The sequence below is a fragment of the Pholcus phalangioides genome, unplaced genomic scaffold (genome assembly GCF_987345545.1).
Source record: "Pholcus phalangioides strain wild (caught in Gottingen) unplaced genomic scaffold, Ppha-v1.0 ptg000003l_1, whole genome shotgun sequence".
NCBI lineage: Eukaryota > Metazoa > Arthropoda > Arachnida > Araneae > Pholcidae > Pholcus > Pholcus phalangioides.
Window position 1 is genome coordinate 46,356,801 of NW_028301596.1, and position 14,753 is coordinate 46,371,553.

At 33.3% G+C, this 14,753-nt stretch overlaps 1 protein-coding gene across 1 annotated transcript in view; it reads left to right on the forward strand.

The window, feature by feature from the left end:
• The first annotated feature begins 2,284 nt into the window (after window positions 1-2,284).
• The window catches only part of Sf3b1 (splicing factor 3b subunit 1), a 40,524-nt gene continuing 28,055 nt past the window's right edge, over window positions 2,285-14,753 (forward strand). The window contains exons 1-4 of the mRNA XM_089249162.1: window positions 2,285-2,507; window positions 6,762-6,952; window positions 7,078-7,170; window positions 9,640-9,757. Of these exons, the coding sequence (XP_089105288.1) occupies window positions 2,477-2,507; window positions 6,762-6,952; window positions 7,078-7,170; window positions 9,640-9,757 (433 nt within the window). The 5' untranslated portion in view covers window positions 2,285-2,476. The remainder of the gene's footprint in view (window positions 2,508-6,761; window positions 6,953-7,077; window positions 7,171-9,639; window positions 9,758-14,753) is intronic.

The window sequence follows — 14,753 nt, forward strand, 5'->3', positions numbered from 1 at the left end:
CTTTCGGGCTCTTTTAATTACGATCCCAACTATTAACGCGTTCTTGAAATAATAAAAAAATAGTTCTTCCTGAACGATTTTTTTCCCTCTGCAAGATTTATTATGTTCGTAACTCAAAAGTTTATTAGTCGAAGAGGACTGCATAAAATTTCTTGGAAGATCCACAAACATTTTTTTGCACCGGGCTGCGAAATTCCTAAGCCCTGCCCTGTCTGTGGTAAGCCAGTGTTATGCGTTAGGAATGTCATTTCATATGTCTTGTTTCAAAATGAGGGGCTTCGAAAGGAAACAGTTTTCGATGAAAGGAAAATTTAAGATAATTTCTGAAGTTGATGCTGGAGTGAATAAAAACAATGCGGCATTAAAAAAATAGGGCATATCTCTATCTACTCTTTTAACATTTTTGACTAATCTGTTGGAATTTCAAATTCAATCAGCAGATATAGGATACCATAGAAAAAAGACTAGACTTTCACATTTTCAAAACGTCGATGTAGCTGTCTTTACTGGGCATTCGTTCAAGACATTTCTTAGAGACACATGGCTTCACGGCATTCATTTCTGAAACATGCCAGTTACCAGCCCACTCACATGAGAAAAACTTTAGGAATTTGCATTTGCTTGTGGATGTGAAATCTTTCAAGCATTACACACGCGCATATACTTTAGAGCAATTTATCGTTTCCTCGGCTTCCAAAATATTTGAACAAAAAAAAAAAAAATCACGGGTCATTTATTTGTCTCAAACATGTTAAGTAAAACTTATCCGAAAAACATTCAATGCCTGATTGATCTGTGTGTTGCTCTGAGTTATTCTTGAAATTTAACTTCATTCTTTTTATTATTTAGAACGTTCCATAGGTTATTTTGATACTTTTCTAATTGGTAAGAATACCTTGGATGGTGGTTCCCATCCTTTTTTCGTTCCCGCACCCCCAGAGCAATGCGACTTTCCTTCCAGTATCCCCTTAGATAATACGTTTTTTATCTGTTCGAAATTCGGGTATTTCTTCTGTAATTGATTACATTAATTATCCAATAATTTATTTCTATGAATTCTTTTACTTAGTGTTTAATGTCTTTTTGGCTATGTCTAATATTTAATTTTGGCTTAATTTTTTTGAAATTAATTTAAAAAAAACACTAGTTTTTCAATGTTTTTTTAAATTTGGAGAAAAAAAGATTCCTTGAATAGTTCTTCACTTATTGATTCCAGCCGCAACAACTATATATTAATGTTTCTTTGGCACTTCGTTGAATTTTTTGACGTTTTTTGAGTTGTATGTTCACGACAGTATAAAATCTAAGCTAACATACTAATAACACGAGGTACGGTACCATGCAAACATACCACGAAAGAGTTTAAGCATAGGCATATGCAAAATTTTCTTCCCAAGGGGGGTTTCAGATTTTTTCCCTTCTGATAGGGGGGGGGGGGGGTTACGTTTTTTCCTGCAAAATAATACTGTAATTTTGGCTCAACGGGGGGGGGGGGTTTAGAACCCCAAAATCCCCCCTTTGTATACGCCAATGAGTTCAAGTAAATAACTGCATTTTCTCTTAACCGAAATAAGTGAAAATAAAAGAAAATAAGTGCAATCGCTGATGAAAAAAAAACTTTTACAGCGCAAAATTCGTATGACATTTCTGAGAGCAGAAGTCGGAAGATAAGGCATCAAAATATCGTTAGGATTTATATTTTTTAAGAGATATGAAGAATTCAATTTTTGTCATTTTAATTTTCCTGAATAATCAGTTGAAATGTTTTAATTTTTTTAAAATCAAAATGCACTCCGGAACTCCTGGTTGGGAACCACTGCTCCAAGCGTGGGGGGGGGGCATTCCCCCCCCCCCCGAGTCAAACGTGGAGTCGACTGATCTAATGCATATATGTATAGATGAATTGACATCATCACCATCGTGCCCCCCCCCCCAGTCTTCCAAGCCAATTTCCGCCTATGGCTCTAGGATCAACTGTTCGTCAGTAAAATGCATGGAGGAATGAATAACCATTATTCTTTATTCATTCCTCCATGAGTAAAATGCCTGCCGTGCGTGTTGTTACCTGCGCACCCAGTATAGTATATTCCCAATTTCGGTAAAAAAAAATGACATTAAAACTTTCTCTTTGGGGAAAAAAAAACGAAAGATTTTTATAAAAGTATCCGACAATATAAAAAAGTCCCGTAAAACAGGATAATATGGTAACAAAGTATAGTCATGTTGCTTGAGGTCTTGTCTTGGTCTTGAGGCACAAGACCAACGGCGAAAAAACCATAAAATCAGAACTGTCCTTTACAAAATATGCAAGGCAGGGATATAATAATACGTATTCCGCCATTAATCGGTACTAGTGACCAGATTTAATTGTGTTATAATCCGCCTCTCGTATGTAATTGCAACCTGACGACTGTATAATCAGTATTAGGGTCTTGATTAAGTTGAAACAAAAGAAGTCCCATTTCATTGAGACAACATGACGGCCGTCGCCCCCAGGACTCACGAAGGTTAGGCCTAACAATAATTTACATTAGTGTTTATATTATGATACAATATGATGCTGTACATTGAGATGAAGCATAATACATTGTGTTCGCCATTCGTGCATGTACTGTGTTTAAAGTTCGAGTTTTAAAAGAATCATAATTAACTGATGTCTGTCCCGTTTTGTTATGTACACACGCATATCCAAATTGTAATTTTTTTGTCCATAAATATTACGACTAATGATATTTGATGTATGTAATTCGCGTCAAGCATTATACAAAATTTGCTTGTGTTGAAATCCCATGAATAATTTGAGTGCTGTAGATATATGGCCCTTATAAGATCATTGTCCTTCCAGACTCCAGCCCTCCAACGCCATAATCTCAGTTAAAAAAAAATCAAATGAAGTACTTGGGTGGACTTGGCAAGTGCGAATCCAGAGGATGGGGCAAATTTCTAACCCGCGTAAAATACGGGATGATCCAATGCACCTCAGTAGTTTGTTTGGCCCCCCCCCTCGTCCACAGCTGAAGATGTTGGTTAATTTTCCCCTCAAGTGTGGTCAGCGCCATGGCAACTTTTTCGTGCCAAAATCAGTAGCCTTGATAGCATATACATTGCTTGTTTTGGCAACCCTTTATCAAACCGCATTAATTAACTGCATATTTTGTTGATTAAATTTTTTGTATATTTCTTTGTAGTTTTCCCGCATATTTCGATTGATTATTGCACATTACTGCATATTAGATTGCACAAAAAATTAAATTATATGAAATCAATTGTATGTGTTCTTCGTTGGCCATCTTGAATTGAAGGCTGCGCTTGGTGGTGACCCCACTTATAGGAAATTAACCAACGTCTGCCTCAGCTTCATTTGAAGGTGACGATACCTGCACTTCATTTGCGACTGAAGATATTAGCGTTAGATCTGCCTTAGCCCCACTCACAGCTGAAGATATTCTTGAGAAAACTCTTGAAAAATTACACCTACTTGTGTTGTAGAAGGAATAAGGAGTTTACGACAAACACTTCCTTCTACAATTCAAAGATATTATTAAACAATTAATCACAAATGAACAGAACCTACAAGAATGAGTGCACTGCATGACTGCATCGTTTTTGCGGTCAAAACCTAAATCTAGTTCCACCATCGTGCAGGTGTGCTCTTTTCCCTATTATGTGGACAACGCCATCCAGTGGTGGACGCTGTGTCCACAGTACCCCTCCCCTAAGTGACAGTCACATCGTTGAGTAATTTAGTCTGTCCGGAGCTCGAACTATTGTGCCGGAATGGGTATGCTGAATCGGAGTAGTAGTGGGCACAAACGTCACGTGTCGGGTGGCCACTTGTTATAGAAGGAATAAGGCGGTTGACGACAAACACTTCCTTCTACAATTCAAAGGTATTATTAAACAATTAAACGCAAATAAACAGAACCTACAATAATGAGTGGACAGTGTGACTGCCACGTTTTTGCGGTCAAAACCTAAATCAAGTTCCACCATCGCGCTTTTCCCTATTACGTGGACAACGCCATCCAGTGATGGACGCTGTCGCTACACTTGTAAATGGTATGCTTTATTGATGATGTTATTGCATTGCTGTACTCTGCCTAAATGCCTGTATACACGTCGGAACAGCTATAGTATAATCTGCCACCAATTCTGGCAGATTGTTTTGGTGTCGAACACATCCAGCTACCCAACGAAAAGTTGCCAAAGCTGTAACTGATGCTACGGAATGCGAAAAAAAATTATTGTGAGCAAAGAAAACAATGGAAACCAAAAGCATAATAATAAAAAATACCGCTTTGGCTTTTTAAAGTAAACAACGGTCGGAAGGGTCTTTTCTGTTGCATAAATATAATAAATAAAACCTGGACTCTTTAAAATAATAAACCAGTCAGGGCATTATGAATTAATAAGAAGTGGTAACGGTAAATTCCCAACATATGGTATACTGGGATTCGGCGACATTTTGATTGCCAAACCCATTTTGGCATTAGGGTTACTGTCCGAATACCCAAAAACATGTGGAAATATTAAAAAAAAAATTATATAGATTATTGATTTTTATTGATTAAATAACAATTAACACCTGTAGGCCACACTTCATATTCGGTGGGTGCTTGCGGCATGCAAACAGCTTCGACACCCGCTTTGCTAGCTGGTGTTGGCTCAGACGTTGTTTTGCTCCTCATGCCAATAGGGGGGCCTGCCCCCGGATCTGAAAATATCGACCTCAGACCACCACAAACGCTATGGCAAGGTGCTATGCGCTATTAGGGTATCAGCCCAAACACCCAGAAATGATAAAAAACACATGGAAATAAAATAAAAAGTTTCTGATGCTGAAAAGAAAAATTTTACTAAAAATTACGGAAAATAGGCGGAAGCCTAAATACACAAAAATGATTAGAAACGTGGAAAAAAATAGAGACTTCCTTGGCCTTTTTTAAATTGCAGCTGGTGCAGATACATTAAATCTACGTGATCAGTCATAATGCAAAAGAAAACCCCCAGAAAATAGTGTGAAAAAACGGCTAAGCAAAACAAAATGGCAACAATAAACTGTAAAAGAAAATTGGGTATAGTAGCACCATCTATGTTTTAGAACCTGGAAGAATTATGTTGGCGATATATTGCTGTTTTGGTGTATATGAAAATTTGGTGACAAAACGATATACCGTATATTGGGAATTGACCAAATTGGTAACAAATAAAATAATAAATCAGAATGATATAACCTGAGTTGAGGAATCTGAAAAATGGTCCGTGTAACATGCACTCACAAAAGAAAAGAACTAAATCTAATAAACCAAGAAAAAAAAGGAGATAAAAGCTCAATGTTTCTAAAAATGGCACTGTAAAATAAAAACATATCCCAGCTAGTGACACCTATGGGATGTCATTTGGAAGGAAAGAGAAAGCTCAATGAAGATTCTGGAAGAATGATCGTCAACCCTGCAGTATTATGTCGGTTTTGGTGACGTATTGTCGGAGAAAAAAATCTCCAAAATTTGGCGCTTGATTATATTGTAGTTGTTCCAACACATCAAGTCGTTTAGTAGTTAACTTCATTTTAAGTCAAGTACTCTCGCAAAAAAACTGTGCCAACAGAAATGATGAAATAGTCAATTCTTATTGGACAATACAAAGCTGTGCTCACTTGTACATGTGCCAACACATCAAGTCGTTTAGTAGTTAACTTCATTTTAAGTCAAGTACTCTCGCAAAAAAAACTGTGCCAACAGAAATTATGAAATAGTCAATTCTCATTGGACAATACAAAGCTGTGCTCACTTGTACATGTGCATAGGGCAGAGCTGGACAAATTCCAGGCCACCATGGTGACTAGGAAATCTGTATTGGTGCCTAAATTTTTTTTAATGTGGTGGCTAAATTGAAGTCTAAGATTGACACAATTTTTTAAAATTTTATTTTATTACATCTCTTAATATGGGAAAAGTGAAAGAAACATTATTTAGGACCGTTTTTCTTGAGCAAAATATTATGCTTGGCTCCTAAGAAATTGGGCTGACGCCAAATATTTTTTTGATTTGCCAATACCTGGCATGGGGCCTGTTTAACTAAAGAAATAGAATCTGGTTTATCTGTTTGACAACTAAATGACGCGCAGGCTAAGTGGCCCTTAACGTCTGCATACACTTTAAAGCATTTCACGACTTAAAATTTATTTTTCTACTGAACTACTTGGCCCAGAGTCATGAGGCTTTCGACAAATGTTATACTTCCCCGTGAGTAAATCATGTCCTGTCCTTATCATAATGAAATGCAAAGTGGTTTTGGTGCTCCCTCCCAGAATTTTCTGCTGCAAGCTGCCGCCTGAGTATTTACATGACATAGAAACTCAAGCATTTAATTTACTGTCTTCATATCACAGTGTGGAATACAGATGGCAGCACCAACAAGAATATTAAACAAGCGTGACTCTCAAAACATAAATACATTAGGGCCACACATACATTACTTTATACACACAATACGTTCCTGCATGTACTGATTCCTTAGAAATTCCGCTGAGGAATATACATGAGGTGCATGTTACAGTTAAGTAGTAGTAGTCTATTACATTTATGTAGGCTACAGTAGGTAAATAAGGACTGAACATTATAGTCTATTAACTTTGCTGTATTATGGGGGAATTTTTTGGTGAGTTCTACCCTCCCCCCCCCCTAATATTTAGAATTGGAAAATTTTAACAATATGCAATTTTGTGGATCTGATTTCTTTTTTCTTCCAACTTTTTGCAGAAATTGAGGCTCAAATCAGAGAACTTCAAGCGCGAAAAGCCGGACTTGCATCTGAAGCAGAAGAAAATGGGGAAGGTGTTCCTCTCGTCAGTGCAACGGGTTATATGGATGAAGAGATTTATGGTGGAAGCAAAGGGAAGTTTGAAGGATATGTCACATCTATTGCAGCCAATGATGAAGCAGATGCCGATGTGAGTATGAAAACTATGAATTTGCGAGATGTGTATGATAGTACCAAAAAAAATTCATCACACCTAATGTCAATTACTGATTAATCAAAAAAAACTGAGAAAAATATTTTTGGTTTTTCTTTTAGGATGACGATTATGAATCAACAACATTGCTGCATAACAAAAAGTCCAGTTTTGTGGCTCCGACAGCATTTCTTTCTGAAATAGTTGGAGATAAGGTGAGCATTTACCTATAACTTGATGCAATCAAAATGATAAAAACATTGTAAGTCTATCATAGCTGTCAAGTCTCAGAGACCAAAAAGAAAAAAAAAAAAAAAAAAAAAAATATATATATATATATATATATATATATATATATATATATATATATATATATATATATGCCCTGAATTTTGACTGATTATAAAAAATCCATATTTTTGGGGGAATAAATCATTACAGAACTTACCTGGGGGGCATGTTTTCCCCTCAAAAAATGACTTCAAAGTGTTGTAAATTGTAGCTATTGTTCAAGTCACTGAGAATGTGTCATTTTGGCAGAGAAAAGAGAAAATTCCTCTAAATCTCTATACTTCTACCAACTGAGAACAGTACAGGCTACATTACCTATTGGTAATTTTGGTTTTTGCACCTTCTTATACAGGGGCTGGGCTGCCTTAATTTTTATTTTGAAATAAATAAATTTGATAACTACTTGGCTGGCAATAATATAGTTAATTTTTTTTTTTCACCTAACAGTGTCAGTTTGGCATCTTGACATTTGAATCGCCGTGATAACTTGTATCTAGAATGGCCACCAGTCTGGTTGAGTTTAGGTCCAGTTGCAATTTAATTTTAGTTAATTTGATTTGAGCATAGTAATGGCATTATTTCACCTTCTGTTTGGTGAACATTTGCATCTTAAGTCTGACAGTGGTTCAAATGATGTCACATTTTTCCAAAGAGTAAAAAATTCCTATGATATTACTCGGTCTCAATCGGCTGATTGTGGGTTGTCCAAGTTATCTCATTATTGTAAGATTAGCAAAAGAAATTCAGATAGTTGTAGAACAGTTTTACTTGCATATGTTTTTATTTCACCTTTATTTCCTGTGTTTTTCCCTACGTTTTTTACTTTTTTGGATTCTTTGTTAAATTCGAGATACTGAGAAAAAAGAACTTTCTAGCTAAATACAATGAAATTGCAATACAATTAACAAGGTTCGTAGCAACGGAATATATCAATTTCCTGGTTGAATCCGAACTCTTTTCATTAAATGCGGCACATTGTATAAATGGGTTATACTGGACTGCCATAACATAATCTCTATTCCACTGGATAAAATAGATAAGTCAATAACTTGATGATTGAATTTCGGTTTGAAAAAAAAAAAATAATAATAGGAGAGGTAGAGTGATCCAGTGATATCAGTGAAAGAAATCATTTCTTGATAAAAATAACATTGACGTTTGAAAATTATCATGGCCAAAAACTTGGAAATGACCTGTACCAGTTGAGGAAAAATAGATGCTAGATTGACTATAAAATTGGTACTAAAGCCGAAGATTTTCTATTTGCGATTAAAAACATTAGAGTTTTATGTTCGTGTGTCGGCATATTAAGTTGTCAATAACCTCAGAAAAATAGAAGAAAAGGGACTTTTTCCCTTTAGAAAAAAAACTACTGTTAAGAAATTAAACCGGTGCCTAAAGATATAAAATTCTTGAGAATAATCTTTAGGAGAATGTTCTTAAGAATATTTTCATCAAGGCGAATATTCGAAAACATTGTCCTGGATGATATTATTGTCAAATATTCTCCTTGATAAAAATATTCTCAAGAACATTTGTAATAACATGTATTATAATAAGTAATCTCTATAAATAACTTGAGAATATTCTCATCTTGGAGAATATTAGAGAATATTCTCTGGAAGAACTATTATAAATAACTTGGAAATAATTATAATTTTTGATATTTTCCAGTAATTTATATTAGTAGTCCTTCCAGAGAATATTCTCATAAATATTCTGTTCCCTTGTCCCTCCCCATCAAGAAGACAGGGAATGTTGAAGTTTGTAGCCCACAATATTAAACTTTAAAAGCAAGAAAATTAAACCACTGGCTGAATTACACAACTTGCAAAGAAATATGAGTGATACAAAATTTAAGTTATGTACATTTGAAGAAAATAACAGTTCTGTATCATCTTAGAATTAAGGTAATTATAAGAATAACATCCTTTATCAATCAACTTTGGTTTTCATTATTTGCTTTGAACTTATTTCTCTAAATTTATCCAATTTTAAAATATTTTAAGGTTTTAATCTTAAGGTCTCTAAAAACTTCATAACTAAACTTTTAAAATTTCTCATCATGACCAAGAGAGAATATGGTGAGTATATTCTTGAACTAAAAGTTGTCATTGTTAGGTGACTATTCCAAAAATTGTTTGGCTTTAAATGTTTCAGGCAATGAAAACTGAATTATATTCCATAATATAAATAAAATTAGTAATTTTTTTTCATTATTTAAAAGAACCAATGAATATTCTTGATTATTTTCAACTTTTACATCCAGGAAAATATTCTCACCTTCATCTCTACTGGCACCTAATTTATTTATTTTTTTAAATTTATCAAGCCCTGTATTAGTTATCGTGAAAAAGTATATTTCCTGACCCTTGGTTTTTTTTTAATTGAAGGAGTATGATCCTTTTGCTGAACGAAGAGTTCCAAGGATAGCAGACAGAGAAGATGAATACAGGGCGCAAAGAAGAAAATTCATGATTTCTCCTGAGAGATCTGATCCATTTGCTGATGGTAAGATATCAGTACTAGTTTTTTTTTTGTTCAATCAGTATTTATTATATGTTCTTGTTTTAATCTCGTATTTTGAAATTTCATAAGTTTTCTCAAGTTCATTCTTGATGGCAATCCATTGCATTAAGGAATTTATGGAATAAAAGAAGTGTATAGTGTGGAATCATCTTGATCAATCATCTTCAATCAGTTGAAATTGTCTTCTTTCCTACAAATTTTTAAAAGGAAGAAAGTAATTTAGTAATAATTTAAAGCTGTAATTACCTAACAGTTTTATAAAAACAGGGTTCCCAGTATCGAAAATCAGAAAATTAGGGAAATGAAAAACAATGAGAGAAAATGTAAAATATATGATATAAAAATCAGGGAAAAGTTCTGTGGGGGGGGGGGGGGGGGGTTGGCAAACTAAAAAAAAAACCAAATTCAAAATTTGGCACGGGTTAGGATTTTGAATTGTATTACTTCTGAAGTGTCTGTCAGAGAAATTTTTGAGCTTTCGTCAGGGAAAAATGATCAAGCAGATTTTACTGGGAACCCTGAAAGGTATAAAGCAATTTTAAAATTTTTCTATGAAATTGATTGGAAGTTAAAGGTGTTATAAAATAGATGAGAAAAGTATAATTTAATGGAAGGTGCAGTTTAAAATTTATAATGAAGTTCCAATATTGTAGAACCTCCCTTATCTAACCAATTTCTGATATATTTGTTGAGCGTTCAGATAAGGAGTTTTCAAGCTAATGGATCATTTAACATTGTAAGAATTTGCTTGTTTTATTTACATGGTTTTAACCGTTTTGCTCGGAAGAAATTTGTATGATCTCTGTTTGATGAATCGGCGATAAATACGACGCAAGTTTTGATAACCTTGTTCTATCGTAATGGCATGTTAGAAAAAGGGGGAAGTAGAAAAGAAAAAAAACCAGTATATTACTCTTTCTTATCTTTAGTATTGCAGATTACTTACAGATAAGAGATAGGTATGAAGTACATTTCTTTTTTCACCCTCACCTACCTGTTCTCCTCTTATGTACATGTATGTAGTAGAATCTATTTAACCTTAGAATAGAAGCGTTTTACCTCATCACGGGGATGAGAAGAAATTTTTTTTTTCATATAGTTGAAGAAAATTTTTTTTCATATGGTTGCAATAAAGTTTTGTAGTGCTGAGGAGAGAGGAAAAAAACAGATTTGTTTGAATATATTCCGCGGCATTTGGATGCAATATTGCACTCTTGATCGTGAAGTGGTTAAATAAATCTTGACAAAATTAGCATGCAAATTATTTCTTTGACCAAACAAACAACCTCTCGGCCTGCATGTGTCTTCAAATATTTTGTTTGAGAAATTAATTTTTATTGGTTCTATATGGGAGGCTTTTTATTTATTCTAATTCAAGACATTTGTTCATTTGTTACAAGGACAGTGTTTTTTCAAACGCACAGTTCTATAACTGTATTGATGAAAAATTCAATCTGTGTTTTCTGTCTTGAATAAGTCTTCGTGTAACTCTATTTTTGATTCATTTTTAAAGTTTGTGTATTAAATAGGTGAATAGAAATCCTATCATTTAAGTTAAATAAATTTATTTGAAAATAGTATGGGCGAGAGAGAACGCAATCTGAACTTATTTTCAATGAATCAGTTATCAATGGATTGTCATATGGATGAATGAGTTTCGTGTGAAAGGTGTATGAATGAAATAAAATAAAATTTTATTTATTTTTTATATAATAATTACACGTATGTTCATTTTATTTTTTTGGAATCACAATTTGTGTGATGAAAACTTTGCTTCATAAGATAACTGTTTCTTGTTCTCAAGAGAGGATAATCATATGTATAAAAAAAATACTTTCGGATGGCATATTTTCAAGAAAAACCAATCTGTTCATTTTGATGACTTAAAAAAATTTTAAAATGTGGTAGAGGGAAACAGATTTCTATGAAACAGAGTTTTCAATGGAATTAAATTTAATATTCATGTATTTCTACCATTTTGTATTTGTTTCTCTTCTTTTAATTATTAACACAAAAAGTGTTGTGTGAATATGGACATCTAGTTTAGTAATGCCGTGTTTTTTCAGGTAACAAACGTTTCCCTACTTATTTACTGCTTGCTCGAAGGTGGTTAAGTAGCAGCTTGATGTGTGTTGAGAAGAGGGGAGAAATGGCTTTGTTAGAAAATATCTCATACCATATCGACATTTTACTACTCATTTTTCTGTTGTGCACTCTTTCTAACCAAATTAGCCTTTTACCTATTACAGGGCTCTCAAGTATCTTCGCATCATTGACAGAAAAATCAAGATTTTTTTCCTATCAAAATCTATAGAAAATAATCTACAGTTTGAAAATTTAGAGGAGAAAAAAAAGAGAAAGTTTGATTGTCAATTGCCAAATTGAAAGTTATTAGTGAATAGCTGTAGATGTTCAAGAGATTTTTCAATGTGCTTTTGTTTTGCAAGAACTTCTTAATACATCAACTGTTTGAAGATTTACAACACGGATGGGAAAAAAAATGCTTTGAAGAAAACTAAATGTCAAGTTTTTGATAGTTTTGTGACCTGGAAGAATGTTATGAGGACATTTAGCATCAAATGTTTCAAAAATTTAAACCATATTTTATAGTTTTAATGCTTCATCAAGAATTCAGTTATTGCTCAAGAAAAGTATGATGTGCAGAACCATGGAAAAATTTATTAGCATCATTGTGCGATTCAGCAAATGAACTTCTTTAGGATTGAATGGATGATCAAAACACTAATAAAAAATATAGAAACTAGAATCTAAAAATCCTAGATTGGTTAAGATATACAGGATGATGGACCAATATATATATTTCCGAATGTGAATATCTCTCAAATGTTTTTTTTTTTAATTGAAGAAAATTATTTTTGCTACCTTACTCATAAATTTCCTTTTTGGATTTACAAGTATTTGTTGGGAATTAAGTCATAGGTCTTTTAAAGAGACATTGTGTGCAAAATTGAATTGTTGTATATTGTCATTTTCTACGCTGCATAAATGCACCAAGTTCATTAAACGTATAATACTTCACTTGACTCAGAACACACACAAAGTCGAAAATGTTTTTTTTTTAAACTGTACAGGCTGAATAAAATGAAGGATATTTTTTTATTGAACCCATTCTGTACATCTTTTCTTGCTCATCAGAGCTTGTACAAACAAATACAAACATCAGAACAGGCAAATTGCCCAACAAGGTGGCCGAAAAAAGATGCCCATAAAAATATGGATGTCAAATATAACTAAAAATAGACTAAGCAGGATTTTCAATGGGTAAATGAAAATATTTTGTTAATTTTTTCCTGAATGTTAAAAATCTAAGTTGTAATGATTTTACTTCGTTCCTTAAAAACAAACTAACTTATAAAAAATTATACACATCTGATTGATTTTTTAAGCGCATTTTCACCATAAAAGTTATATTTGGGCCTATTTTGATTTTTTAAAAGATTTATATAGAAGCCTTCACGTGTGTGGCGACAATGTTTTGTCAAGCACTAAAAAATAATGCTTTGAAGAAATATGCTCATCCATATTTGAATACATTAAATTAAAATTTGATGTGTAGGCGCTGATAATAGCATCACTTAATTGGTATTCTTGATCAGTAGTTCCGAATAGTTTCATATAAATTGTAAATATTAGTCATTATAAGCCTATTCAGTATTTTAAACATGCCTATATTAGTTATTATAAGCATATTTAGAATATTGAACGAGTTCATTTAATATTTATATACTGTTTAAACAAAATAAGTTGGACTTTTCAGTTTAATTTGCTCCATGTTGATTATAAGTTAATACTGCTAAATAGGTTAATAATGTTAATAGGTTCATGAAGATAAATGTCATTCGTAGGCAAAATAAAAGGGGGGGGGGAGAGAAACCACTATGGATCTTTGAAGTTTTATCATCAATAGTTTCATTAATAATAAAATTTAACTCTTCACTACTCTTATAAGATTTATATTTCCCTTGCTAAATTCTTTGATTTCCTCATTTCACTAAATCTTTGTGCCATCAATGCCGGAGATATTTCAGTATCCATGTCTGATTCTGTCTCAAGAAAAAGAAAAACAATTGAATTTCCCGCTCATTTTGTTTTCTTGTGTTGATGTATTATGATCTACTGAACAGTTGAAAACTTTTTTGAGCAGAATGTGTTACTCAGACTTAGAACAAAACTCCCCAAAGCACATGATTAAGAAAATTGCTCTTGATTTCAGTCCAACATCAAACCTGAATGCTTTGCTTTGAACATTTTAATGTTAATTGATAAAACATTCTCCTTTTTATTCAAAATTCAAAGAAAAAGTTAAAAAAAATTTTTTTTAAACTTTTTAAGATAAAATAAAGATATGTTTTTAAAATACCAAGGAGTGCTATATACATGCAATGGCTAAAATAAGCAGCTTCAAAATTAGCTAATTGAGAATTAAAAGGAAGAAGAGATACTGAAGATTTTTTTATTTTAAATTTTGCACACAACCAACAAAAAACGTTAAAGCTTGTGCTGACACAACCCAGTCAATTTCATAGTTGTATCCCACCTATTTGTGATTTGATCAGTTCATTTCTGTGTCTGATACTTGTAGATGAAAAAGATGAGCTCCTAGAATGCCCAGACTGTTCAGTTTGATGCAAAGAGTCTTGCACTAAAAAAACACATGCTCTGAAAACATAGGCTCCTTTTTTAATGCATTTTTTATTAGCTGAATCTTTTGTTTTGCATGAAATAGTTGAAAAACTTTTAAAAAGAAAAATGAAGGTACACCTGGAAAAAGATTTTGAGGTGGTAATCGGTGCAAGTGATGGTAATTCTGATGATTGCAAAAATTCAGCTCATAACATGGCTGTGTTAGTACCTCCCCCTGGGGAGGTGGAATGGTCTAATGGGGGCGGTAAAAGCTATGGGTTTAGCATAGGCTTGAGTTGGGAGACGAGAACAAAAAATTTGAAGATGAAGCAAA